At 34.9% G+C, this 24,077-nt stretch overlaps 5 protein-coding genes and 1 non-coding gene across 11 annotated transcripts; 4 read left to right on the plus strand and 2 right to left on the minus strand.

Moving 5' to 3' along the window:
- Window positions 1–528: 528 nt before the first annotated feature.
- On the plus strand, window positions 529–3,277 carry LOC121252840. Its single transcript, XM_041152670.1, has 3 exons — window positions 529–701; window positions 810–938; window positions 2,968–3,277. The coding sequence occupies exons 1-3, from the start codon at window positions 663–665 to the stop codon at window positions 3,145–3,147; spliced, it is 348 nt and encodes a 115-aa protein (XP_041008604.1). The 5' UTR covers window positions 529–662; the 3' UTR covers window positions 3,148–3,277.
- Window positions 3,278–3,865: 588 nt separating this feature from the next.
- On the plus strand, window positions 3,866–14,189 carry LOC121252836 (protein kinase PVPK-1-like). 6 transcript variants are annotated; one of them, XM_041152665.1, is made up of 4 exons: window positions 3,866–4,421; window positions 5,121–5,374; window positions 5,522–6,347; window positions 7,715–8,835. In XM_041152665.1, exons 2-4 carry the CDS (start codon window positions 5,203–5,205, stop codon window positions 8,583–8,585), a joined length of 1,869 nt encoding a protein of 622 aa, XP_041008599.1. In that variant the 5' UTR covers window positions 3,866–4,421; window positions 5,121–5,202; the 3' UTR covers window positions 8,586–8,835. The 6 variants fall into 6 exon arrangements, 5 of the variants coding, with proteins under 5 accessions (XP_041008599.1, XP_041008596.1, XP_041008598.1 ...); XR_005938286.1 differs by adding an exon at window positions 14,179–14,189 and having other exon boundaries at window positions 3,867–4,421; window positions 5,121–6,347; window positions 7,715–8,676; XM_041152662.1 differs by having other exon boundaries at window positions 3,867–4,421; window positions 5,121–6,347.
- Window positions 10,854–13,634, plus strand: LOC121252839 (altered inheritance of mitochondria protein 32-like). The gene is made up of 5 exons (XM_041152668.1): window positions 10,854–11,281; window positions 11,558–11,640; window positions 11,962–12,267; window positions 12,371–12,454; window positions 13,009–13,634. Exons 1-5 carry the CDS (start codon window positions 11,036–11,038, stop codon window positions 13,376–13,378), a joined length of 1,089 nt encoding a protein of 362 aa, XP_041008602.1. The 5' UTR covers window positions 10,854–11,035; the 3' UTR covers window positions 13,379–13,634.
- A 1,253-nt stretch (window positions 14,190–15,442) lies between the features above and the next one.
- LOC121251482 (alkane hydroxylase MAH1-like) lies at window positions 15,443–17,221 on the minus strand. The gene has a single exon (XM_041150741.1). It carries the CDS (start codon window positions 17,173–17,175, stop codon window positions 15,628–15,630), a length of 1,548 nt encoding a protein of 515 aa, XP_041006675.1. The 5' UTR covers window positions 17,176–17,221; the 3' UTR covers window positions 15,443–15,627.
- A 4,304-nt stretch (window positions 17,222–21,525) lies between these two features.
- LOC121253083 (serine/threonine-protein kinase STY13-like) lies at window positions 21,526–22,374 on the plus strand. The gene is made up of 2 exons (XM_041152979.1): window positions 21,526–21,754; window positions 22,267–22,374. Exons 1-2 carry the CDS (start codon window positions 21,571–21,573, stop codon window positions 22,314–22,316), a joined length of 234 nt encoding a protein of 77 aa, XP_041008913.1. The 5' UTR covers window positions 21,526–21,570; the 3' UTR covers window positions 22,317–22,374.
- A 520-nt stretch (window positions 22,375–22,894) lies between these two features.
- TRNAD-GUC lies at window positions 22,895–22,966 on the minus strand. Its single transcript has one exon. It is a non-coding gene; the product is annotated as a tRNA-Asp (tRNA).
- Window positions 22,967–24,077: the final 1,111 nt, after the last annotated feature.

Consider the following 24,077-nt stretch of genomic DNA (forward strand, 5'->3'; position numbering starts at 1 on the left):
AAAGATAAAACAACATTTCTATATTTAACTGTTTGGTTATTAAGCTCATCTCAACTTATCACTATAATTTTTTCAAATTTCAATATAAAATATAATAAACAATTCAATTTTTTCAAATCTCAAAATAATAATAATATTTTATCATTTCAATTTAACTCAATTCAGTTTAACTTCCAACTTTGCTTTTTGGTTTTTTTTTCACATTTTTCTAATATATTTAAATATTTTTAAAAATAAAAAAATATTTCAATACACTTAAAATTACTTTCTTAATTATTAAGTAAAAAAAATATTCTATCAAACCATCAAATGGAGCGGTACATTAAGAAGGCAAAGTAGTTTTTTCTTTTTTATATACCATTGGGCATTGCAATCCTCTACGAAGGGTAGGCTTGAGGTTGAATTTGGGCAGGTCAACTTGAAGCCCATAGGCCACTCTGTTTTAAAAACAAAATTATAAGGAAATTCTCGTAAAGCCCATTTTCTTTCTTTTAATAGCTACCCATCTTTCTTGACCCAAGAACAAAAAAAAAAAAAAAAAAAGAAAACCAAATTTCTTTTGTGCTCCTTGTTCCTGCCAGAAAAAGATCTTCCATTTCTCTGGCTTTCCTTTGCTTCTCCTTTCTTCAAACTGGCCACAGAGACACGAACACAGAGAGAGAATGGCAATGGCGTCGTGGAGCTCAGCAATTCATTCAGAGGTTTTGCCAATCGCTTTTATTTTTCTTATTTAATCATTAATGTTCTGGGATCCGTTTCTCAACTCTTCTTTTCGTTTCTTTTCTATTTTCCTATTTTGTTTATATCAGAGACAGGTGATGCTCCAAGTCCAAGTTTTCTGTAGAAAGAAAGATAGAAACAGAGACAACTTCCACCCCTATAAAGTTATCGAAATTACGCCTCCCCCCAGGAACCTTGGCATTCGTTGCTTCCCCTCCGTATGCTCCGTACTCCACTGCTTTTCTTTATTTTTTTATCTTTCCTTTTATAAATGTTATTTTTTGGATTATATTCCTTATCTAATGTGTAATCTCAGTGGCTCTCATTCCTAAATGCATCCGAAACTACTGTAATAATCTGAGACTTTTTTTTTTTTCTTTGATTAGTAAGAAGTAAATTTATTCATGCGAATGAACTAGGCACAGCCCGTGTACACAGGAAGTATACAGAAGAAACACCTAGATACATTCTAAATTAAGGAAAGAATAATCTGAGACTTTTAAACTAATTTTAGACTAAAAGCTTGGAAATGGTTCTGATTATTGTTTTATTTGGCCGATAATGAACTTGAGAAATGCTTTTGCCACAAAAAGATTTCACAAAAGTAAATTCACAGACTTATATAGACTGATGTGGTACATTAAATTTAGTAAATCTAACGTGTAAAGGAGATCTAACGTTAGATTGTAAAGTAGATGTATCATATGAAGTAGATTGAACATTAACCTTAGTGGCAGTAGAACACTACAACCGTTAATCATTTTGGATACAGCTACATTGGCTTAACGAGGACTCCCATTTGCTGTTTTCACATAGGCGTCCATCATAATTTGTATCTGATGTGTCTGGGCCTTGTTGGATGTCTTCATTCCAGGAAAAACTTGGCTTTAACCCTCTTATCCTATATGTGTGTCTTTTTGTATATAGATCTGTATAAGCATAGGTATAAAATATTTTTTTTATGATAAGTAATCGATAATATTATAAATAGAGATAGGCAAAAACCCAAGTACACAAGATGGTATACAAGAGATTAGACCTATCTAGGTCAACGAAAGGGAAGCTAGAAAGTCATGAACATTCAGGCCATTAAAATATATAGTTGATTTGACGTATAGGAGGATGATAGCTCAGTTATACAAAATCAACTATCAAATTGGGCAGCATGCAAGATGGTCAGTTAATCACATGCCAAAATAGGCCAAGCAGGAGTTGAATCAGAGTTAAATTACATATAAAATGAAACAAAGGAGTGGGATTTGGAATTACTCCGAGAAACTTGGTTTTTAAGCCATGGCATGCGGCTTAGTGCTAGTTTTCAACAAACCTTTTGCTGGCGTGCTCCATAATACAGCTCTAAAGGTAAAAAGAGAGGGGTAGAAAGGTCAGGCAAATATTCCTTTTATGCCATTTGAGCTTACATGGCTGGCGACTAGGGTCATCCAAGAGACTGATATTGTGAAATTGTTGAAGACGGCACATATGTTGGAGAAGGAGAGATAAAATTCTAGGATAGCATCATCTGCATATGGTGAAATAGTTCGAAGGATATGTGGATTGTGGTCATCATGATGAGTTGGTTCCTCCTTTCAACCTTAATGCTTCATTGGGAAGTGAGTCAATCCCATAAGAAGGCATTCCATTTTCTTAATCAAATGTAGATTTCAGGTGCCATGTTACACTTTAGAGGGTTGAAAACTAGCAGTTGACCTTTCTGTGAAATCTTATGTGCAACCCAGCCAAATTTTTTGATGTTATATCTGTCATGCCATCACTGTTACTCTTGTAGAGTCATTCACCAACATAACTTGTGAATTTAGAAACAACAAGACAAAATGTAAGAATCTAAGGAAAATCTCAAGCCACATCTGAGTTTACTTTCAAAATCAATGTCCTCCTTGTCAAGTCATTATGTTGTAGGTGGTACGGCTCAAGTATCACACTTTGGCTGGAATTGGCTTTGATATCATTTATAAGTTATAACAACACAGGGAAAATACTAGCCACATTTGCTCTATAATTCTAAAATGGCTTAGTCAGTTTGAACTTCTATAAAATCATTTGTAAAGTCTAGTTTCACCTAATAAGTTGCTAATGTGGGATTTAGTACTCATGACTATCGTTATAACCTATCCATCTATGTGATTTGTTCTTTTTCCCATTGTGGAACTCTGGTATTATACAAAATGTTACAATCAGGGCACCTGTGTTTGACTGTGTATCTCTACTGCACCTTGTTTGTTGCAGAACTTGCAATGTGGAGAGAGTGTCACAATAGAAGGCCAAGCTTATACCATTTCTGCTGTAACTCATCGGTACCAGCTTCGCAAGGGCAAGTATGAACCAAGCGAGAAGAGGCTTGATGTTTTGTCCACAGGGAGATACATCTTGAACTTATATTTAGAGAGTTTACTAGAACAATCTTGATGTCTACTTTCTGAATTAAGTTCCATTCACATTTAAAATGTAGGCTTCGTATCACCTGACTACTGTACTGGGACCAACCATAATATATAGTTAATATATTAAATTAATATATATTTAATATTTAGTTGTATGCCGCGCATGACAGTTCCAATTTGTAATTGGTGGGGATGTGATTACTATTAATATATTAAATTAATATATTAAAATGCTTCAGAAAGTTCTGTCTCTCGAGTCTCTTAAAAAATCAACCACGGGATATGAGAGGGAGGAGTTATAATCAAAGGATGCAACCAAGGGCAACCTTCTTCTCTCTTCTCTCTTCGCTTGTTATTATTATTATTATTATTTTGTGTTTTTATTTGTAGGATAATGAAGGTTGGGCCACAAATTACAATATATTATCTGTTGTTATATTTTTATAGTTATATTTTTTAATATATTTTTTCATTTTGCAGTATTTACGTGTGACGATTAGACTAATGATTTATTATTATTATTATTATCAATAAAAGAGAAATAATCCACCATCCAATCATTTCTTTTATTAATATAGAAAAGGTGGCTCTACGGTTACTGCTGGGAGCTCCCGCTGAGGGTTTTTGATAGTACGTTTCATCTATACATATATATATATATATATTTACATATATTTTTTAATCTTTTTAAATATATATATATTTTTTTAAATTCATAACATCATTTCTTAATCATTAAATAAAAATAAAATAAAATAAAGAATAAGCTGGAAGAGTAGCATCATTCAATCGGTAAATTGGAGAGGAGCGCCACAATGAATGATGAATCGAAGCGAGGTGGTCCCGTTACTTGCTTTTAGCGTTATACGAAAATCATAGAACAAAGAAAGCAGGGGAAGAGGCTTTCTTCGAGCCCAGAGTGGGGACATACAAAGATCGGAAGGCTTTTTTTAATAGCTCCAGTTTCATTTGCTTTGCTGCTCAAAGTTGGCTTTGTTTAATCCCGTCCCCGCAAGAGCCATTGCAACAACACGATGAAAAATAACTGAAAAAAAAAAAAAAGAGCTTTTTGCAAAACATTATTGTTCTTCTTGTCATTACGATTGTTCCTCCCCACTTCCCTTCTCTCCTCCTAGGTTCGATCGGATCTGAAGCTCTTCTTTAGAGGAACATAGAGACACCACCACAACCCACCAAAAGTTGTCACTTTTTCTCTTTGACGTTTTGGTTTATCTCTCGCTTTTCCAACTGTCATGAAGAATTACTTGCTCTGCATTGCACTTTCCCTTCTCTGATCAGGTATGCGCTTTATGTCTTTCCTTCTTTTCTTTCTCTTTCTTTGGCCCTTTGTCTTTGGAGGTTTCTTTGCTTTGTTTCTTGTTTGGCTGCTGAGTGATTGTGGGAAAAGATAAAGAAAGGAAAGTGGAGCCGATTGTATTTGGAATTGACTCCAAATGAATGGAGGCGTTGGTGTTCTTGGGTCCTAAACAACGAATGCTTCGAGCTTTTTTTCTTTCTTTCTTTTTTTGCCAAATTCCAATTGCTCACTACTTTTAACTACATTTTCTCGGCTACCAAAAGGGGCATCTGGGTTATTGGGACAGTTCTTGATGGGGCCGTTGGAGTGTCAAACCTATGCAATTTTTCTTTGGTTGTCATGTGATTCTTGACTTTCTTTGCTTTTGACATTCATTTATGTATTTATTGCGTTCAATATCTCGATTCTCGGTGCCATGTGTATCTTGCTTTCTATAAGTTTCTTGTTTTATCCGTAATCTCTGGGATTTTCCTTGATGATATGGATTTCTGTGTAACGGTTCTCTGAATTCTGCCAATTATGTTTTTGCTTGGGTTTGCATAGAGGATCATGCCTTTGTTTCGAACTTAATAGTTATTATTTCAGCCTTTTCGTCTTTTAAAAATTTAGAAATTCATTTAAGCTTAAGATTTTGTAATTAATGGCTTTACCATTTGGTGGGTGGGGGGGAGGTGTATCAGTAATCATTTCACCAGCTAAATCTCGCAAAGTCAGTGTGTTTAGTTTGGATTTTGGTGTGACAGTGCTGTGCGAAGTTACTGGATGGAGACGCCCATTGATGGAGTTAAATTTTTGTCAAAGACTCAGAATTTGGCCATAGGCAACAACCATCGCTCTAGATCCGGGACTCCTCTCTCCTCTCATCCTCCATATTCGAAACAAACTAAAAGTGAAGTGGCTTCTTCCATTTCCTATGCAACTACCAATAATCATGGTATGAAACCAGCCCGCCATCCAAATGGTCACGTGTATAATGAAAAGCTTTCGTATGAGGCATCTTATGATAATTTGCAGCATGAAGAATCGCCCAGTATGGGGAAACAGTTTGACAACTCATATAAGGGGAAATTCGAATATGCAGGCTTCAATGATGTTCTCAGTAAAGCAGTTGAAACCTCTTATTTGGAGAAGGTTTCTGCACTGGGAACAAAATCTTACGGCAAGAATCCCATTGCTGATTTGGAGAATTGTAATTCAAGTGGCTTTCTGGAATCTGAAAATTATGATTTAGGCCCATGTAAAGGAGGGGCTGCGCAAGTAGACAGCCACTTAACACCTCAATCCATAGTTACCTTTTGTCCAAGTCCTCAGAATAGTCTATATTCTGCCAAACAAAGTTTCACAAACACAGAAGTTAGTGAATGTATGAGCAGCATTGAGAAGTTTGGTGATTGTGTCGAAGTTACTACTTCTTGCGATTTTGTCGAGAGCAGGAAGACCAGCATCTTTAGAGGAAGCACTGGCAGTGACATCAGCGATGAGAGCAGCTCCAGTAGTTTAAGCAATGCGATGTACAAGCCCCACAAGGCAAATGATATAAGATGGGAAGCCATTCAGGCCATTCAATCTCGTGATGGGATGCTGGAAATGAAACATTTTAGATTGTTGAAGGGACTGGGATGTGGAGATATAGGCAGTGTTCATTTATCAGAGTTGACTGGCACTAGAACTTATTTTGCCATGAAGATTATGGATAAAGCAGCTCTAGCGAGTCGCAAGAAGCTTCTGAGAGCTCAGACAGAAAGAGAGATACTGCAGTCTCTGGATCATCCATTCCTACCCACCTTGTATACACATTTTGAGACAGAGAAATCCTCTTGCTTAGTAATGGAGTTCTGCCCTGGTGGAGACCTTCATGCACTCAGGCAAAGACAACCTGGGAAGTGTTTTCCCGAGCATGCTGCCAGGTTAGGAATTATTCTCTCACTTTTTTTTTCACTCGTTTGACTTAGGAATTATTCTCTCTCTTTTTTTTTTCACTTGTTTGACTTAGACAATGCATTTGAATTTATGTGAATGATCAACTGTCTTAAGGTTACTGTTATGACAAAAATCTTTATGTTGCTACTAGCAGTAAGAAAAATTTGTCGGTTCTCTTAATGTTATCATGGAACATGAGGCCCATTCCAGTTAACATATCATTGTAGGATTTGATGGTCTCACCAAATTCTTTTTTATGTTATTTCAAACAAACAGAATCATCTAGGTGGACTTTGCATTAGACTTCAGTGGTCTGAAAAGACGTTCTCTTTCTCGCAGTTTGGCTGGGGGTGGAACTGGACTCACCCAATTCCAGTTGACGTTCTTGTTGTAATCTTTAACTTGATAATACTAATCCTCTGTGTCTGGTGCACATATGAAGTTTTCGGATCTTGCCATTATTATTCCGAATGCCCACCTAGATGTGACGTTGATGTCTCCATCTTTAATTAAAAATTTGTTGTTTTACTAACTATGAATTCTGTTTGCTGTAAACAGTCCTTTTAAGTATACCTCACTAGTGGAATCAGAGCAACGAACAGTTCCCACCTGCATGAAGTGAATATAACACCTTACCGATCCAAAAAATAATAATAATTTAAGTCTTTACACCTTATATTTGTATACATATTCAATCTTCTGTATGATCTCTATCTAATTCTCATTCCCCTTCATTCATCGTCGTGATTTTGGGAAGTCATAACAAGTGCTCATTTTCTTATTTGCTCTTGGTTTTTTAGTGCCTGGATGCGAAGTTTTTTCCATTAACTCACTGAATCTCCTTTCTCAATTTCATCATTCTATGGTTGGCTTGTCTATACATCCAGTCAAGTATAAGTTGCTTCAATTGTTGCTTTTATCATCATCTCTGTATATGTTCCCCAAGTCTTAACAAATATTTGAGTTCTCAATTAATTTTCCCAAAATCTAAAAGTTCCTAGCCACTTTTCAGATATAAGCTAAGTTTATGTGTACTGTTATCACCTGTCATTGATACGATTTTGAACTAAACTGGCCAGACGGGGAAAAATAAGTTCCAACAAGTATTTGTGTTTGAATTTCCTTTTCTTTCTGTAAGGTTTTTTGGCAAGTCTCTAGTCTCTTTTATGCACCCACGTTATAGAACTCGCAGAATATGCCTGATGCACTAGGAGTTTTTACTTTGGTAACTCTTGATTTTGATGATGTTAAAGGTGTAGTTTGATATGAAGTACAATTAAACTTAACAGTTAAAAAATGATTAGGTACCTCTGGTTTTTGTTTCAGCCCTTTGAGCTCCACTGCCATTCTGCAGGTTTTATGTGGCTGAAGTTCTTCTTGCTCTGGAGTATTTGCACATGCTTGGGATCATTTACAGAGACCTTAAACCAGAAAATGTGTTGGTGAGAGATGATGGACACATAATGCTTTCAGACTTTGACCTCTCTCTAAGATGTGCTGTCTGCCCAACTCTGGTAAAATCCTCAAATTCAAGCATCCTGACTAAGAAATCAGGATACTGCGTGCAACCTGCCTGCATGGAGCCAACTTGTGTAATGCAGCCAGATTGCATCCAACCGACATGTTTCGCACCACGCTTCTTATCAAGCAAGCCCAAGAAAGAAAAAAAGAACAAGCCAAAGAATGAAACAAGTCACCAAGTAACCCCTCTCCCTGAGCTTGTCGCCGAGCCCACAAATGCTCGGTCAATGTCTTTTGTTGGCACACACGAGTACTTGGCACCTGAAATCATTAAAGGTGAAGGCCATGGTAGTGCTGTAGATTGGTGGACATTTGGGATATTTCTTTATGAGCTTTTGTTTGGTAAAACCCCCTTCAAGGGAGCAGGGAACAGGGCAACTCTATTTAATGTGGTTGGCCAACCGTTAAGATTTCCAGAGTCACCTACTGTGAGCTTTGCTGCGAGGGACTTGATCAGGGGTCTACTTGTGAAAGAGCCACGGCATCGTCTTGCTTATAGACGGGGTGCTACAGAAGTTAAACAGCATCCCTTCTTTCAAAGTGTGAATTGGGCACTCATTCGTTGTACCAATCCACCGGAGGTGCCAAAACGGGGTGTGATGGACTTTGCTGCTATAAACGATGTGCCGAAAGCACCTACAACTGAGGTTCCTAGTATTGATGTGAAGCCTTCAGGTAATTATTTGGAGATTGATTTCTTTTGATTTTGTATCCATTTATTCTTTCTTTGAACCACTTTCCATCTTCTCGTATTGTGCTTCAATGGTTTTTTGCCATTGCAAAAAGTACAAATTTGTAACTGCTGCTCAGTGCTAGGCACATGATAAACAGCAGTTAGGAAAAGCAAATGCATTAAGATGAGAATTGAAGTTAGCTGGTCTTTCTTCCTACACCTGTTGCCCGTGTCAATTGTTAGTTCCAGTGGAAATAAATAGTCTTCTAATTTTGCCAAAATGGCTTTGGGAACATCAGGAACACGCAGGACTCTTTTCAAACTCAAAGCAATTCAAAATGAGTAATTTTATTTGGCACACGTTTTTACACTTTCAATGCATCAAATCATGTCATTAAGGTGCTGTTAGATAGTGAGATGAGATAAAATAGTTTTAGATGAAAATTAAAAGTTGAATAAAATATTGTTAGAATATTATTCTTTTACTATTATTATTGTTTTGGGATTTGAAAAAGTTGAATTGTTTATTTTATTTTATGTGGAAATTTGAAAAATTTTTAGTGATGAGATGAGATTTAGATAAAACACTTTCACTATCCAAAAAGGGCCCAAGAGTTGTGGCCTCTGGGATTGGTCATGAGGTCCCCAATGGGAAGTGGCTGCCTCTAACTTAAGAAGACTTTTTGATGGACGGTGCTACATCCACCGCTCCCAATTCCTGCTGGGGCATAATTAATCTTTTATTATTTTATCTTTTTTTTTTTACATGTATTTTTTAATACTTTTAAATATTTTAAAAAAAAATAAAAAAAAATCACAATATTATTAAAAAATATTTCCTTAATCAATCACTAAGTAAAAATAAAAATAAAAAATTCCAGCAGTAAGAACAACTAAACAATCGGTAAGAACAAATAGTGAGAGTATCATTTTTCCTTTTTAATAAGCTCCTGACAGGAAGTCCACCAAGGACCACCTTGAATTCTCACTAGTTTTTTTTTTTTTTTTTTAAATGAATTGAATTCTGTTTAGTTAAGTGCACAAATTTACCAAGCAACATCTGCGAAATAATGAATACTCAAAGCGTTCATGAAAGTGGGGAGATGCTATATATGGTAGCTCCTTTTTTCAAAAAGCATTACTATAGATGGGCAATAGTCAAGATAGCAGAATGGCAGGTCCTAAAAAGATGATAGATCAACAATCATCAACCACCATCAACAATGCATTCCTATTCCCCCCCAAACTCCCTTACAATTGGAAGCTTTTAAAACATCTTACACTTCCAATAGCAACTATAAAATAATGTCGTTAGAAACAAAAGAGCATACTCATTGAATAGCAAGAGAAGCTGTTAAAAAGGGCAAATGGGCAAACTGGATTCCTCAGTTCCATGAAAGATTTCAAGGATAAGTTGCTTGTTTCTCGACATTAAAAGTAATTGAAAAAAAATTAATTATGTTCAGAGTCCATTTGTAATATTCTTTTTAAGAAAAGAACAATAGATTAAAAAATCAACCATTATTGAGTTGGGATCGAGTCGTTTAATGTTTAATTTATTAGCGTCACGTAGGGCTAATTTAGATTTATAGACGAGATGAAATAATGAAAGTTAAAAAAATTATTGTTAGAATATTATTTTTTAATATTATTATTATTTTAAGATTTGAAAAAATTGAATTGTTTATTATATTTTATATGAAAATTTGATAAAAAAAATTTTTTGATACATTTGAGAGATGAGAGTTTTAAACTCTAGACCTCTATTTTAGAGAATTATACCAATCAGGTCACATGTCTTTGACAAAAATTTAAAAAAATTATAATGATAAGATAAAATACTTTCCGAATCTACGCGATAACTGATATTTATTCCGTAATAAACTATGGTTTCTTCGTCAGATTGCTTTGTAATTTGTTATTGATTGGGAATTAGACTTATAACTTCGGTACACTAAATACGTATCGATCGAATACAATGACGTAAAGATCCCTCGCAACCGGAAGATCGACTTCGAACCAAGGATTAACGTGCGACGACTGTCTGTTTCATAAAGGTTACTGAAGGCCCAATCCTGAATGACCACTTCAGCAAACCCGAAATGAAAAGAGCAATGATCCAACGATTTTCAGCATTATTCGTAGTTACGCATGCTCCATTCTTTTTCCAAACACCCGCCATCGCACCCTCACAAATGATTCACAATATTCATTTCAGTCTTATCTCAGTTAGCGCGTGCCACCCACGACCCTTTCGCGCATCTATCTTGCTTCCCAAGCACCAACGACCCATCAGCATCCAAAAGCCAAATCGCACGGCGCAAAACCTCCAGGTGTTAATGACGCCCCACAGGCCACACTCCCTCGCTTCTATTTGAGCATTTTGAGCATTGTTCACGCTTCTTCTCTCACTCATTTCCGCCACTACCATCCGCATTGCCTCTCGCGTGTTCGAACTTAACTATTGCCTTAGCCTTCACCATGGCCTCCGATGATCTCTCGAACCTCGCCAACAGCAACGATGACGACGAGAAGTATGGGTTTACTCGACCGGAGATGTACAAGGAAAGTCTCGCTGGCACCGTCGGCGCATACGACCGCCATGTGTTCCTCTGTTACAAGAGCCCCGAGGCCTGGCCCTCGCGCGTCGAGGGCTCCGACTCCGATCTGCTCCCCAGGCTCTTCTCCTCGGCTATCAAAGGCCGCAAAGATAGCATACCTCTCAAGGTCAGCTACATCACTATAAATTAACTCGGATTCATCCGTTGCGGTAATTGTGATTTTGCTAAGATTTTAAGCCCAAACTATGCTTTAGAATTCAGATTAATCTGTTAAGGATAGGAGTAATTGCGATTTTGCTCCGAGTTTGGGAGACTTGGATTTTACTTTAAAAGTTGGACTAATCAGTTAATGATAGTGGTGATTCTGATTTTGCTGCAAGCTTTGAGACTTGGATTTGGTAATGGTTTCGTTGACTCGGTGTTTGATTCTTGGATATGGCAGACGAACCTGACAATATTCGAGGGACGCGAGGGGACCTTCTCCGACGGAGACGTGTTGATTTTCCCCGAAATGATCAAGTACAGGTAAGTCGCGAGTGTTAGATTAGATTATATCCCCTGTGATTTTGCTTAATGCTTCTGGAAATAACAGATATTGACAAGTTGCTTGTTTTAGGGTGACTGGACACATTTTTTTTATGAGTAAAAATGACTGGATTATAGTTATGTTAGGATGGTTAGTGTTTTGTTTGTTAGAGTTTTATATGGAAAGCTCAAGATTCTGCTAATTTTCAGAGGTTGTGTTCTTTTCCTTTGGCTATGATTGGGTGCTGTCGAGATAAGTCTTTTCTTTTGTTTTATTTTTTAATAATTTATTTGTTGAGTTTTTTATTTTCGTTTTTGAAGGGGTTTGAAGGACTCAGAAGTGGATAGCTTTGTGGAGGATGTTCTTGTGAATGGTAAGCCATGGGCTTCGGGAGTGGAAGAGGTGTTGACTGGATCGCATGTTTTTGTGTGCTCTCATGGTAGTCGAGATCGGAGGTGTGGTGTTTGTGGACCGGTTCTAATTGAAAAGCTTAAAGAGGAGATTGAGTCACGGGAATGGAAAGATCAGGTATTTGTTAGCCCATGCTCACACATTGGGGGGCACAAGTATGCTGGGAATGTGATTATCTACAGTCCAGGTCCCGATGGAAAGATAATGGGTCATTGGTAAGATCCAAGTCATAGTTACTTCCTGTCACTCTAAAGCTTTGAAAGAAACTTCATATAATTTATTTGGGTAGTATTAAATAGTTTTTATCAATGATGACAGGTATGGCTATGTTACTCCTGATGATGTCCCTGCATTGCTTGATCAGCATATTGGAAAGGGAGAGATCATAGAACACCTTTGGAGGTTTGTCCTTGGTTTTGCATGTCCTTTTTTGTGAAATGTTCATTAGATGACTTAGTTCATTTGAGTTCACAAATTAATAGCAGTATCAGAGACTAGTATGGCTTTATAAATACGTGGGGGTAGAAGCTAACTTGTAAAAAATATGATTTTATCAGTTTAATTGACTCATTAAATATGATTTTATTCCTGACCACAAAATCATTGATAAATAGTTGAGCCAAGTAATGCAATGAAGTCCGTTTACATATCTTGCCTTGACACTCATTTCTAAACATAGCCTAGTTTTTTGTTCCTCGCTTCCATATGCTTTGACCACACCATTTACATTCAAATAGGCCCTGTAGAATTGTGGTTTTCTAATATTGCCTTTATGAATGGTGGTACATGAATCTTTTAATTCTTGAAAGATATTGAAATGAAGAGGTATTTCCATGGTTTTCTTATGTTTGTACTAGCAAATAAGTTTCTCACATTTCTCTTAAGGAGAATCACCCTCTTTACCTTTTTGCTTGTCAATTGATGATCACTCTTTGGATCATTGGCATTTATTGCAGGGGGCAATTGGGGGCCACTGCTGAGGAAGGTGGAAAGGCGGATAAACAGAAGCTTCCTAATGGGGATGTGAAGAAAATCAAGAAGAAGCCTGAAGAAAGCAGCACTAAGAGCAAGAAGGATGATGGGGCTGGCTGTTGCCAGGGTGCTAATGGGTTTAGTTGTTGCAGAGATGGAAGTTTGGAGCAGAACGGTGTGGGTGAAGAAAAGAAGCTGAAAGAAACGGTATCAGGGCATGAAAAGAAGGGGCTGGGTAAACTTTCTTTCTGGATAGGATCATTGGAGCAAAGTGAAGTTCTCACAGCCGTTGCTGTGGTTAGTGCAGTGGCAGCAGTTGCTGTGGCCTATAGCTTTTATAGGAGGTCAGGCTGAAATGTGCTAATATTACGCACATGTTCAAGTTCGTTTGTGGATCTATATACCCTGTTTTGTTTTTGTACAGGGATGTGATAGCTTCCATAAAATAATCATCTGAACCTCGTATGTCTATGGAAGGAATATTATAGGTATATGTAACTTCTTCTAAGCAGGTGGGGAATCACCGTGTACTTTTGCTGATTTCAGAGAACAATTTCTATTCACTCCTTTTTAAAAAATAAAAATAAAAAATTACTGGAGTTTGTTATTAGACGCTTGCTTTAAATATGGGAATGGAGTTGTTATTACATGCGCACTATGGATTTTGTATTGGCCAATCAATAATAGAAGAAGCTGATATCAGTAGTGGTTGAGATGAAAACATACATGATACATTAGTTGAGTGCCACCACTAGGGGAGTTTTCTAGAATTTATGACCTAAACCTTTAGAAAAACGCTAGTCTGCCGCCCATAATGTACTGTTCGGTTTGATTGCTTGATCAATTTTTTTTTTTTTTTACTGAATGATGAAATAAGTGCTTTTAAATGTAGTGATATATATTTTTTTATTTTTTAAAAATATTTAAATATATTAAAAAATATATGAAAATAATAAATAATAATAAATAATAATAATAATAATAATAATGTTGGGCGGTACACTTTGAGCGAGCGGCAGATTAGCCCGACTCAAACCTTTAACATCTGACAATGAACAGAGTTTATATATGGTTCATGACATTTCACAGCTTTAAAAGATGAAAGAGAAGTGTCGTAGTCGTAATAAGAGTTAACTTTGAGCTTACAAACGGAGGTAGTTTCTTGCAATACGTTATATTGATTTTATAATAAAAATAATTTTATAATCTAAAGTATTATATCAAGTCACGTTAATTTATGAATTTATTTTTATAAAATCATTTTGTAGTTAAAATATTTTTCAATCAGAAAATAGTAAACTTTTTAGGGCTAGTTTGGATAGTAGTACAAATACTCTATTACTATTCATTATTTTATTATTATTTTTGTTCTATTTTTCACTACTATTCATTACTATTCAATATTCTATTATCATTAATTTTTTACTACTATTCACAGAATATCTGATATCATCTCATTACCTAAATGCAACCTATTGAGACTCCGTTAGCCTATCAATTCATATAGATCTCAGAAGGAGCTAGCACTTGGTCTCTTTTAGTTTTTGTAAGAATTAGTGAATGCTCAATATTTTTTAGGCCTCGTTTGAATAGTAAAAATGTTTCATATCATCTCATTTTATCTTATATTATTATTAAATTTTTTCAAATTCTCACACAAAATATAATAAACAATTCAACTTTTTCAATCTCAAAACAATAATAATATTAAAAAATAATATTTTATTCAACTTTTAACTTTCATCTTAAATCATCTCATCTCACTATCTAAACCATACCTTAATAGTTTATACTACCCGCGGGGATAGCAATGTACGTACTACGTAGCCATGGCGCATGCAGACCTTTGTCACCTTGCACTCTCTTTCGCTATCCTCTTCGGCTCGACCAAACTTCTCCAAGACTGTTTCGGCGCCCCCATCAAATCGGCCATTCTCTTGGAACAGGATTAGTAGGCATTTATGATATACAAGGAATTTTACCTGAAAGTCTTATATTATATACTGTCATTTTTATTTTTTTATTTTCATGCTTAAATATATGTGTATTTAAATAAAATGACAAGTTACATATTCGTCAGGTGAATATTTGTGATGTAAGGTTTCCTCTATAGCAATTCTCATTATATATAATAAGGTGTTTTAATTCCAATATTATTGGGCCTAACGTAATAGCAGCATTATGGACTTCATGTTCAACCCCTGTTTTAGTAAACCCAGAAATCCATAATGACCAGAAGCCCACCTATGTGACTCTCTCTCTCTCTACACGTATAAAGAAATACTGAATATTACAACTTGGATCAACAATACTACTGATGACATCAAAAGAAGGAAGAAACCATATAGACTAGCTAAAAGCCCATGCATAAGGTGTATCGCTGGTACAAAAGATAATGCCCGACCGGCGACCAGTACTCTTGCATCTCTTATCTATATAATTTCATTTATTCAAAATACTGAATAAGATCTTTCTATTATTGTGAGAATTTATTGCACACGACATATATATATATATATATATATATATATATATATATATAGTAAATGTGGATCTCATCTATAAAGCAAATTACAGACCCTAGAGATCATATAATTTCTTCATCAAATAATGGATGATCTCTTGCTGATTTTAACCTTCAAACCATACTTCATATGAAGTACGACAGAGATGCTGGGAGTAATCGGATGGCCTTGAACCACTCGAACGTGATAATTCCAAATGATAGCACTCGCAACCATCTTCATCTGAATTAAAGCCATTTCCTTGCCTAGACACGTCCTGGGTCCAGCATTGAATACTGCGAACTTGTAAGATGGTACATGCGCTATTCTTCCTTGCTCCGAAATCCATCTCTCTGGCTTGAATTCTAAGCAATCTTCACCCCATATGCTTTCCATCCTTCCCATTGAGTAGAGAGAATACAGCAATCTTGTACTTGGACCAATATACAAGCCGCTAGGGAGAATGTCAGAATGAACTGAGTGCAGATGCTCGAAAGGTACGGGCGGGAAAAGCCGCAAGGACTCGCACATCGCTCCATTGAGATAAACTAGCTTGCTCAGCTTGTCTATACAAAAGATCCTCTGGTTTTCGTTAGAATTCGCAGCCAAATTGTCTCTGATCTCTTCTAGAATCTTAGCTTCCACTGCTGGGTGTGTTGCAATAAGCCACAAAAACCAAGTTAGCCCCGCACTTACGGTGTCTCTCCCTGCTACCACGAGATTGAATACGGTGTCCCTTAAAAACTCGTTGGAGTTTGAGAAACCGTCCAGTTTCAATGTTCCTTCTTCTTCATGAGCCATATAAGCTGTCAACAAGTCGAATTTGGCTTCTTGATCTATCTTCTGGGTTTTGCATTGCCTCAATTCTTCTCGCCTGGATGAGATAGAATGGTATAGGAATTGATCAAAAGTTCTCCAAGCATTGCTCAGCTTCTTCTCTTCTCCCATTTGAAGCCATCTCTGCAACTTCCAGTAACTTTCTGGCACAACGTGTCGGTACAAGATTCCTTGCTCCATCTGATCAAACGCTCTTGCATATGCATGTTCAGGAAATTCAACCGAGAGGAATTTTGGATGAAAGCCTAAAACTGTGTTGCAAATATTATCGAAGGTTAATCGCTGGAAAACGTCTTGTAAATCCACCTCGATTCCTAGACTTGAGACATGATCAAGAACAGGAATGAGGGCCATTTCCACCTCTTCCAGCACAACTTTCTCTAAGAACATATTAAACTTGCTATTTTTCATCAACGAATGAGCCAACTTCCTCTGGGACTTCCACGAGTCAGAATCGGAACCGAAAATTCCGTTTCCTAGAGGTTCAAAAATCTCACGGAACTTGGGTCCTTTCTCGTAGTTAGAAAAATTTCTGTTCAGAATGTGGTGGATGTTGTTGGGGTCACTAGTGAGCACAAAGTTCATGCTACTAAACCAAGGGCCCTTAAACTCGAACGTGCCACCAAAATGTTGAAGAAGCCGAGTTATGTAGTCGTGTAAATGCCATGCATTTAGAAGAAGCCCCGGGAGCATTCCGGCGACAGGCCAGTTTATGATGGGAGAGTGTTTGTTCCATCTCCAACGTAAAAGCGAAAGGAAAAGGAAGCAGAGAAACGAGACAAGTATCTCTGGGTGCCAAAGTAAGGCCATTGGAGCTAAGCTGTACGTACGAGTGCTTTGGTTTTGCACGATGACTTGCAATGGTGGCCGAATGCCTTTTGTAGAGTAGTAATTGTAGAGCGAAGATCTAGAGTAATGAGCAGTGCTAAATCGGATGAAGCACGAGACCGGTCCCGAGAAGAACAAAAACTGTTATTTATTTATTTATTTATTTTTTTTATATTCTTAAATATTTTTTAAAAAAATTCACAATATTATTTTAAAATATTTTTTTTGAGCAGATTTGAGACGAGATTAGAATTTTGTATTTTATTTTGAAGTTTAAAATATTATATTTTAATATTATCATTATTTTAAAATTTGAAAAATGTGTATTAGAATTTAAAAAAATTAAATTGTTTATTATATTTTATATAAAAATTTAAAAAATGTATAATAATAAAATGAGATAGCGATGTAAATTTTGTATTTTGAAGAGTAATTAATTGTAGAGCGACTTGGGGATGACTTTTGTTGAATGTTGGGGGTCACTAGCGATCATCTAGTCTACGTAATTAATATTTGTAGACCGGCTACGGGTGACTTTCAGGGGGAGGACTGTTTTGCCTCTGTCTCTTTTCATTTTATTATTATAAATTTTATAAAAAAAAATTTATAAAATATAATAAATAATTTAATTTTTTTAAATCTTAAAATAAAAATAATATTTTATTAAATTTTTATCTCAATTCACTATCTAAATCTAACCTAGTCAATCTACACGGATAACACTTTTCACAACTTTCTTTTAAAATAAAGATATTTTTATAACATAAACTTACATTTATGAAATGTTTTATTTTAAATTTTAAAATACATTTATTTAAAATATTGTGAAAAATATTGAGTGTTTGTCATATTTCTTTACTGAAAACCAGTCGTCCGCACGAGTCTTTCCAACTTAGATTATATCCAGCAGTCCTCTCATCTCACTACTATTCATCAACTTTAATTTATAAATTTTATTATTATTTATAACTCATCTTCGAATCTAAACAAAATCTTAGTTACTTTTGTTTAGTAGTAGCAAGGTTGGTTTGGACGGTGAGAGTACTAATTCATGTAGAGCGGCTACCGGATGACTGTGGGGGTGTCAACAGCAATGATCTAGAGAGTAACTAATTTTAGAGCGGCTACCGGATGACTTTGGGCAGTGTCACGGTCGATGTAATTAATAGTAGAGCGCCTTTTGATCTTTATTATTTCATGCTAAACTCAAAACTCTTTTTTACATGCAAAATACACATTTATATTTTGCAACGATAGAGTTACAATTCATTTATATTTTATTTACAACTTATCAATAAAATAAATTTTTTAAAAAATTTAAATACATCAAATCAAAATCAAAATCAAAATAAATATTTAAAAATTATAAAAAAAATTATAAAGAGATTGCAACTCTATCATTTATCAAAAAGAAAAGAAAAGTGATCGTCTAATGTTCCTACTTCGATGAACGGTTTGAAAAAGCATTTGAAAAATAATTAAAAAAATTCATTTTTTTTCCCGTCATTCACTCTCTTACGTACTCATGTTTGTGTTGCATGATAATCATAAACTCACTTTAGTTTTTGCTTTGTTTATTTTATCTCTCTCTCTTCCTCTCATTCATTATCATCTTTTTTCTTGTATTAACACTTTATAGTTTTTATTCTTCCATGTCTTATATTCTTTTAAATAAAAACACTATATTACCTCCGTACAACATTTTATAATCTAGCTGAAAATATTTTGAAAATTACTATTTTCTTGAAAAACTTGAACTTTTTTTTTTTTTAATCACTAGGAAGGTTTGTCAAAGTCATTGAAATTAACAGCTTTAATCACCACTCAATGCTTTCTTTCTTATCGTAATCGTAGTAGCTAAACGTCTAATGTCATAATCATGGTTTAATGAGATTAGGCCGGCATGTAGGATGCTTAGGATATCTTCAAAAGTTTTTTGAACAGTAGTTAAATAGTTTGAGTAAATATATTTTATTAAGGTTGCGTTTGGATGTTGAATTGAGATGAATTGCTTTAAGTTGAGATACTAAAATATTGTTAGAATGTTATTTTTTTTATTATTATTATTTTGAGATTTAAAAAAGCTGAATTGTTTATTATATTTTGTGTTGGAATTTGAAAAAATTATAATAATGAGTTAGATGTGTTTATCATCCAAACGTACCAGTTTTAAAAAAAAAGGAAAAAAAAGTTCAATACAATTTTTTTTAAAATAAATATTGTATTGGAGTATGTGAGAGTAAATAAATAAAGTTAAAAAAACCATTTGAATGTAATTTTGTAATATTATTTTTATTTTGATTAGTTTTTGTATTTAAGTAATGATTAGGTAATGGTTAGACGAAAAATTTAAAAATTGAAAATTGAAAATGTTTTGTGTGTAAATGATGCTTGGGAATTAAGTAAAATTTTTGTTGGAAACTCTATAGTTATCCACACATGCCCTATAACTCTCTTCAGTATTATTTTCAAAACGATTCATTTGAGTGACTAGGACAAATAAAAAGTAGCAGGCAAACCTCGACTCATTACCACAAAAGACCCAATTGTTAAACTCATAATGTGGTTCTCACTCTGATATTAATTGTTAAAAATTTAACTATTGATTCAAAATTCATAAGACTATTAGATACTAATTTAGTTAAATATTCAATTTTCAGGATTATAACTATTAAGGGCGTATTTCACCGCTACACACTCTCGATCTCTTGCAACCAAATAGTAAGAGAGCTTGGGGGTTGAAAAGGGAATCCTTCGATGTCTAAGTCAGTAATGATAGATGTAATCTCCCATCCAAAATATTTCATACCCTCATTAACGTATCTGATCCCTTTAAATAGAGGTTTTGTCTTCTTGAGATCATTCTGATTAATAACCTCACCCATTATCTAAAATTTGAATCTAAGTTCCTTTGAGCTATCCATCTGTTTTGACTGAATATCTTAACGATCCCAGAAAAAAGTGGGTGAGCATTTTATTTAATGATTTAACATGGACCTTGTTGGGTTAAGGGAGGTATTTAGGCCTTAAGTATTTTGTTGAGCCTTAAAGGCCCAAGCCCAAGCTCAGGATTTTACAGCCCAGGGTGGCACCCTGTGGGCCCTTATGGTTGTATTAAAATCCTTCTAATAACAATTTCTCGTATTTTGCGTGACACACTCCACTGACTAATAGAATTGCCTAGTTCTAACTAAGATGGTTGAAAGCACTCTCAATTGATTATTTATAATCTCTCATAATTTCTCGTATCTCATTCTACAAATGATAAATCTAAAATTTCCGTCTAGATGTTGAATAAGCTCTCTCTAATCGTCCCAAAGAAAAAGAAAAAGTCCCGAAGTTTTTTATCTCAGATCCCCTTTATTCGTTCCTGACAATGGTCAGTGAAAAGTTCAGCTTTATATCACTTCTCTCTCGCATTCGTGACCCCCTTTCTCTTTGATTTTCCCATTTTTCTGTAACTTCTTCTCTTTTTCTCTGAACACATTTTCCCTTCCTTAACTTTTAGCCCCTCATATCCTTTGCTTGTCCTTTCTTGATGGCACATGGACTGGGCTTGGGCTTCGTATGGGTCAAGATTTTAACCCTTTTTTGTTTTTTCTTTTCTTAGCAACTGACCAGAAGCTTTGCACTCGAGCCTCGAGGACCATGTCAATACCAGATCAGACTGCACTCTTTGAATTTGATCGAGATTTTTTTTGGTGGGGGAGTAAGGGGAGGGGAAGGTCTTCTGGCCTTCACATCAACATTCTTTATGCTGTATTTGGATGTTAAAATAATCTTAGATAATTTGAATCGATCTATAAATAATAATATTTTATTGATCCTATTGAAATGTATTAAAATATAATTAAGTTTGATATGTATTTAAATATATGAAATATATTGAAATAAGTTTAACTTTTCTATATAAAATTAAAAAAATAATAAATTCTATTAATAATTAGATTTAGATAAATTGAGATCAGTTCAACAACAGAGCTAATAAACATCGCGCGTGGATTTTTATGCTTAGAAAGGGGCGGAAAATCACATGGAATTGCGGCTTGTTAAGTCAGAGGCAAACACAGGAGAGCCCAACCCCACTGACTGACTTCACAAGAAAGTTCCAACAAACCCAAAAGAAGACATGTCTTCTTTTGTTACCCAAGAAATCTACACGTTTTCTTATTTAGGCCTCGTTTGATTACACAGCACATAGGGAATGATGTTTCCTTATTTAAGTGTATGATACCATTTATCTGGATTGGAAATTTGGCAATTAGGATTATCAGTGAATTGTTAGTGATCATATCTTACATGGAAACCATTGAAGTGGGCGTGTATGCCATATCTAACGGCTATATCTCTCTGTATTATCAGTTTATTGGGGCTTGCATGGATCCTGTCATGGTGATAGTGACTGAGCTTCTATTGGGTGGGATATTGCGCAAGTACTTGCTGAATATGCGGCCAAGGTGCTTGGATATGCATGTGGTGGTTGGGTTTGCAGTACTTGATATTGCTCGTGCAATGGAATGCTTACACTCCCATCGGATCATTCACCGAGATCTGAAACCTGGTATGATTATATTACTTTTTTGGTAGGATTGTTAAGCATTCCAAGTTTAAAGTAGCATTGTGCGATAAATGGAAAGTTAACAGCTACATTTTGTGAGATTTCTAGCTTCTGTTGGTTGCACTGCATTTGGTCTTACCATGCTTATAAAAGATAAGGATCAAGGATGGAATATTTGATTAGTGGGAAGCATGTCAACTGTATACTAATTCATTTATTTTTCAACCTATCAGAAGGGTTCACGATGCTGTTGCATAACATGGTTAACGTTTTACTCTTACGGTTTGCATCTCCATTTTCACCAGGTCAATAGCTGTAGTTAAAATTTGTGCTTTCCAATTACTGACAATATCAGGAAGAGCCTTGAGTCTTGGAACACTTACTCAAGCAGGATTATATATTTAGTGTATGTGTGATTTCGCACCCACTACCTGTTCTTCTCTCCCTGTGCATACTGGTGAGAGATGTGATTCTTTGCATGTACGTGACAATGATTTGCTAGATATTGTTCCCAGGATGGTTGATAAAGAGGAACAAGAAGGAAAAATTAGAACAGGAGAATTAAGATAGTATATTGGTAGTATTCAACATGAACTCCAACTTTCAAATCAATTACAGAGATAAGACTAGGATCATTGAAGGCATAGCTTGGTGTTTGTCCTAGTTCATATTTCCTTCCCTGTTGCTGGATCTCACATCTTATCTTCTTTGGTGGGCTGTTTCTTAAAAGAAAGTCTCATGTCTCCCAGTCGGTTTAGGATAACATTGGAATAACTACATAATACTACATCTTACTCTTACCTTGGAAAGGAAACCTCAACTTGCTCAAAATTTAGTCAGTTTTCCTGACATATGGAGGACTGTGTTGGAGTTGATGTTACAGTCAAAAGTTTCTTTACTCCATTCACACTGGTTTCAGTTTGTATGCAAGAAATCTTGCAGTGTATGTAATGACTGTTAACATGCCAAGTGCTAATGACTATGTATAATGATGGCCATACATTGCAAAACGTGTTCTTTTCAACTTATGGACAATAATGCCGGCTCAGATATAATCACTTGCCACTAACTTCCCGGATCTTTCGGGAAAAAGTGAGACATGCAACTTGCAAGCCCAAAATAGATTTACTAAACAAAATTAATCGCCGTTGCCGGGGATCGAACCCGGGTCACCCGCGTGACAGGCGGGAATACTTACCACTATACTACAACGACTTGTTAATACTATTTCTATTCTTTTAATTATAAACGTTAAAAAAAAAATTTTAATCTCTGGGAAAGAGTTAAACCAATAAAATAGCTTTCTCTCGCTGTGGCATGACCGCGTCATTAACAGTAGCTTCAAATTATGTTTTGGGCAGATTTACGCGGTTTACACGTTGGAGGGACCCGCATTTTTCCCCTCATTTTTCGGATTTTGTCACTATATATTTTAAAAACAAAACTTTTTGTGCATTTGTAACAAATGAGTGTTAAGTTATCACTAGTCTTATTTGGATTTAGAGATGAATTGAGATGATTTTAAATAAATTAAATAAAATATTATTTTTTTTAATTTTAAAAAATATAGAACCTCCTCTCAAATTGAGTCGATAATAACTACAAATATATGATAAGATGCATAAACTCAAATTAAATGAGTTTGTATAAATATCAAAATTAAAATCGAATATTAAAAGATACATTTCATCTACTTGAATCAATTCATTTAAGTTTATATAACTTTGTGATTATTATTGTTTATAGTAAAAATATATGTTTTCCTATAAGGAGATTTTAATCATATACAAATATAAGAGGAAATTATATTTTTAATGCAATATGTGTTTAAATTATTATGAATATAATTATTGATATATATATATATATATGCGTGCACACACATATATAAACTATATGCTGACAAAAATGCAAATATACTTTTTTATTATAAAATATTAATAATATAGTTTATCAAAATTAAATAACTACTATTCGTAAATATGAAATATAATTGGATTATAAATTTGATTTGAGATTAACTTACGTTCGAATATTAATTAAAAGAATAAGGTTTCGTTTGAAATCTAAAATCATCTCAATTTATCATTAAAATTTTTTCAAATCTCAACACAAAATATAATAAATAATTCAACTTTTTAAATTTTAAAATAATAATAATATTAAAAAATAATATTATAATAATATTTTATCATTTCAATTCAATTTAACTCAACTTAATTTAACATCCAAACGGAACCTACAACTTGACTACTACTAATAGATTGGACGTTACTTATTTGTGCTTGTACTTCAAATTATCACCCAATTTATAATCATGGCTATA

This window comes from Juglans microcarpa x Juglans regia, chromosome 2S (genome assembly GCF_004785595.1).
Source record: "Juglans microcarpa x Juglans regia isolate MS1-56 chromosome 2S, Jm3101_v1.0, whole genome shotgun sequence".
In the NCBI taxonomy this organism is placed as follows: domain Eukaryota; kingdom Viridiplantae; phylum Streptophyta; class Magnoliopsida; order Fagales; family Juglandaceae; genus Juglans; species Juglans microcarpa x Juglans regia.